The sequence below is a fragment of the Lipotes vexillifer genome, unplaced genomic scaffold (genome assembly GCF_000442215.2).
Source record: "Lipotes vexillifer unplaced genomic scaffold, Lipotes_vexillifer_v1.1 scaffold40, whole genome shotgun sequence".
In the NCBI taxonomy this organism is placed as follows: Eukaryota; Metazoa; Chordata; class Mammalia; order Artiodactyla; family Lipotidae; genus Lipotes; species Lipotes vexillifer.
In genome coordinates, this window is record NW_006771578.1 from 2,187,455 (window position 1) to 2,191,827 (window position 4,373).

General features: G+C 55.1%; 1 protein-coding gene across 1 annotated transcript; it reads right to left on the reverse strand.

Moving 5' to 3' along the window:
• Positions 1-1,519: 1,519 nt before the first annotated feature.
• Positions 1,520-4,371, reverse strand: CHST2 (carbohydrate sulfotransferase 2). The gene is made up of 2 exons (XM_007446944.1): positions 3,955-4,371; positions 1,520-3,863 (listed from the first exon to the last, which is right to left on the reverse strand). Exon 2 carries the CDS (start codon positions 3,679-3,681, stop codon positions 2,089-2,091), a length of 1,593 nt encoding a protein of 530 aa, XP_007447006.1. The 5' UTR covers positions 3,682-3,863; positions 3,955-4,371; the 3' UTR covers positions 1,520-2,088.
• Positions 4,372-4,373: the final 2 nt, after the last annotated feature.

Consider the following 4,373-nt stretch of genomic DNA (forward strand, 5'->3'; position numbering starts at 1 on the left):
ATTAATATTTATTTTGTTCATTTACTTTTAAAGTAGTCTTAAAGTTGTTACAAATATTCTACTGCTGCTTAAGATAATTCAGCATAGGCGCTACCATGAAAATATCATAGAAACCATGATCAATGTGTTATAGCTGTAATCTGGATTAATAAACACAATTACTGTAAACAATTTTAGTAAATTAAGAAATAACCATTCTAGAAAGTGTTAGAAAATCCACTGCTAAATACATCCGTTTTTTTAACCTCTGTGCTTTTCAACTCTCGGAATTCTTAAGTGTAGTTAGATTTCACATTGTAATAAAAATTATACTTAGAAGTATTTCCCATGTACATATTCCTTTTCATTATATTTGCCTTAAAATGAAATCCTCAGCATTTAACCTATACAGATTGGCTTGCACAAATCTCACAATAAATTACAGTAAAATAAAATTATGATGAACTTGAACTTGTATCGTATTTAATGTAGTACACAACTACACTCTCTTGTTCCTATTTAGCTCCATAACTTATTATCATAATACAACATTCTGCAGAACGCTTCAGTACAAATGGGCTCAGGACAGCAGAAACACCATTACCACTACAGGAAAATTGCAATGGTTTTTTCCCTGGAAAATACCAAATCTCAACATCCAACATACAAACTCATAATTCATTTTCATTTCCTCTTTCCCATAATTTATTTTCATATCTAAAAGAAGCTCTCGGTTGAAGACTTATACTGTCAGCAACACGTAGCTTCTTTGCAATTTTTTACTTTCAGAAAACATGATAAAAGAAAAGCAATGTACCCCACAAGCAACCTAAGTAAACCATTATAAATTCACATTCTCTTTTGCACTAATTTGGGTGGGCAGCCAGGAATAAGGGGGATAACCTGTGGGTGCCCTTACAGTTCCCAGATCAAAATTCCCTTTTCATATGCCTCTGTGGACTGTGTCAGAGGCAGAAAAATGCTCCAAACTCAAATACTTCGGTCACTTTTCTAACCAAAGAACTTGCTACTGTTGCCAACAGAACGTTCACACTAATTTTTGAGGTTTGTGTTCTTATCATCAGAAGTTTTTTGAACTACATACTTCTCTTCTTTAAAAACTCCTTTTTCTGAACTAACCTCAGGACCAAAACACTGGTCTCTGCTTCAAGGTTTCCCAGTGTTAACTCAAGAGTAAGCAAAACCGAATGCCTTCAGATCCTCAGGGGGTTGCGTCTTCCTTTCTGTGCTCCAAGTGGAACAGGAAAGTAGTGCTGTGCTTTTTCCTCCACTGCCCTGCTTGGTTTTTGCCTTTAGAATCTGAAGATTTGTCCCCATTCCTGGGCACCTGACAGGCTGTGATTTACACGGGAGAACACAACTCCAAGGCTCTTATCAAGGAGTCTGAAGCTGCTCCCACCCATCTTAGCTGTTTTCTAGGAAACAGACAGGAAAAGGGGGTGGGGGGAGAAGCAGATTCTGTCTGAAGCTGCACAGGACAAGGAACACAGGCAAATCCAAAGTAATGGAGGCAAATATAAAAAAGAATATTATTTATTATTTTCTTTATTAATACTCACATATAACCTTTGCTTTTTACACAAAAGTCTACTTAGAAGAATGCCTCCTTGGTTTAGCATGCCCAGTGGGGCTTTTGCTCCTGGACCACTTCCCCTTTCTCCCTCCCACACCTCCCACCCTACCCCCGACATCCAAATGACTCTTTTATGTGTTCACAGATACCGCGAAAATTTTGGAAACGAGATTTGGGTTACTGGATCTTGATTTAATCAACATCCCACTTCAAAATGGAAGGCAGGTAGGGGAGAGGGGAGGAAAAGGGAGAAAAGGCAGGGGAGAGAAGAGGAAAGGCAGCGGGTCAGAACTTTCAAGCCTTGCCTTTTCTGAGATGTGTGTGTATTGTGGCTGTTCCTTGAAATTCAATGACTCAAAACACTGACAGCAAGTGCCTGTGTGGTTATTTATATTATGTATCTATAACAGAATGTGTGGGCTTCCTCAGTTTGGATCTGGGCTGTTTTTGTTGAAACACACCACAATCCTTCTGTGGGTGTCACCACAGGGAGTCTGGTCTCCCGGGAACCCCTCTCAGAGCCGGGGTTTCCGGAGCAGGGTCTTGCTGAGGTCTCTGACCTCTTCGGGGCTGCTGACCCGCTCGTAGCCCAGCACGGCCATGGGCTGGTAGCAAAACTCCTCCACCTGTTTGATCTGCTGGAAGGTGAGGGCGGTCCGCCAGGCATTGGCGGCCTGCGTTGCGTTGCGTGCTGACACCACGAAAGGCTTGGAGGAGGAGCCTGAGCCACTGGTCATGTTGAGGGCAAACTGCTCCATTTCAGGGCTCACCAATAGCCCCACAAAGTCATACACCCTCCGTAGGGTCTTGACGGGGTCTCCCACCAGGTCCTCGTACCGCACCACCAGGTAGTGGCCTTGCAGCCAGTCAGGGGGCTGCAGGGCCGTCTGCAGCGTCTTGGCCATGCTGTGGCAGATGACCTCCATGGCGCCAAGGGCATGGTAGTCTGCAGGCCCACCCATGCTCTCCTTCTTGGCGCCCAGCTTATGGCCAGCGGCCTCCAGGAAGGGCATGCGGTGCGCTCGGGGGTCCCGGCTGCGCACCACCTGCAGGCTTTCACGGATGAGACCATGGCGCGAGCGGATGCGTGAACTGGCCACAGCGCGGGGATCCCGCACCAGGTGAATGACCTTGAGGTCCAGGGCCGGGTCGCGCAGAAGTGGCGCCAACACGGCCACGTCAAAGACACGCACGCCCTTGATGACCAGAGTGCGGTACTTGCGGCACTCCTCCTCGAAGCGCGCCAGGCGCTGCGGCGGGCACTTCTTGCACACGCGATCGTCCACCAGTCCAACGACCTCCTTACGGTAGGCGGGGCAAAGTGGCGACGAGCACACCACCTTGTTGGTGGCCGCGCCGAAAATGCCCAGCGTGGTGAGGTTGCGCCCCCCGCTGCCAGCGGGGCTGTACAGCTGGAAGACAGAGAGGTCGCAGCGGTAGAGAGCGCTCAGCATGTCCCGTGCCGCCCCTTGCAGGGAAACGGCGTCCCCTGGGTACAGTTTTTGCCACACGTGCCACACTGGCTCGTAGAGGAAGAACACTTCGGGGTTCTGGTTGAAAAGCTCGCCGAAGAAGGACGAGCCCGAGCGCCACGTGGTGAACACGTACACCAGCTGCCTCTTGTCCCCGCCATCCCCGGTGCCCCGAGTGCCACCACCCGGCGGGGCTGCGGCCCCCGCCGCCCCCGCCCCGGCCGCCGGAGCCGCCCGGACGGGGGCGACGGGAGAGCGGTATGGGGCACGGGGGTCCAAGCGGCTGTGTGCGCGGGGCGGCACGGCCGGAGCAGGCCCCGGACGCCCCCAGCCGCCCCCAGCCGCCCCCGCCGCGGCACCGAGCGGCCCGTCGGGGCTGCACTGCTGCAACGGCTCCTTGTGCCACTTGTAGTCCAGGAGGTTGAGCATGGTGAGCACCAGCAGCAGCGCGTAGCCCGCGCACAGCACCAGCGCCTTCCTGCGGAACACCTTCATTCCGAGCGGGGACGCGGGCCAGCGGCGACCCGGGCGCCGGGGCCACGGCGGGAGCAAGGCGCGCGGCCCGGCGGCAGGCGCGGCCGCGAGCAACCGGGGGGGCGCGCCCGCGGGCAGGGCTCGCGGCGGGCTGCGGCTCATCACAGGCACAACCCGGGCCGGCAGCGCGGCGGAGGCGGCCCTGCAACCCGGGAGGAGGACGCAGCGGCCCGGATTCGGGCGCTGGGACTTGGGCCGCGACTCCGAGGCGGGCGCGGCAGCAGCGGCGGCTGGTCCCCGGCGCCCAGGGTTGGCTCTCCCATGGCAGCGGCTCTGAGAAGGACCTGCGAGGGGAAGCGGAGTAAGCTGGTGCGCCCCAATTCTCCTCCCCCTAATTAACGCCCACCCTCGGGTCTGCCTGGCTACCCCGCTAACCTGGAGCCGCGGGCGCTCCCCGGAGCGGCCCGGGAGCACGGCCCGGCGGTCAGTCCTGCTGTCACTCGTTCCCCGCCTTCTCGAGCGCTGTTTTCCGCCCGGGGTCCGCGCGCCTCCGAGGGGGCCGAGGGACTTGGCAGCCCAAGACCTGGGCAGAGTTTGCGGGCAGCGGGCGCCCTGCGGCTGGGGAAGGGAAACTTTCACCGCGCCCGGAGCCCTGCTCTGCGCTCCGCTGAGTCCAGTGCGCCCGACTCCATCGGCGTCTCCGCCGCCCTCTCGGGACTGTAGCTTCCTTCCTCGCTCTGGGGGTGTGAAGCTGGCCGAGGGAGGGGAGGGGGAGGGGGCTTATACGGGACCCAGCTCCCGGCAAAGCGGCTCCGCCTCTCTTGCTCTCGGCCTCCGCGCCCCGAATCTTCCGA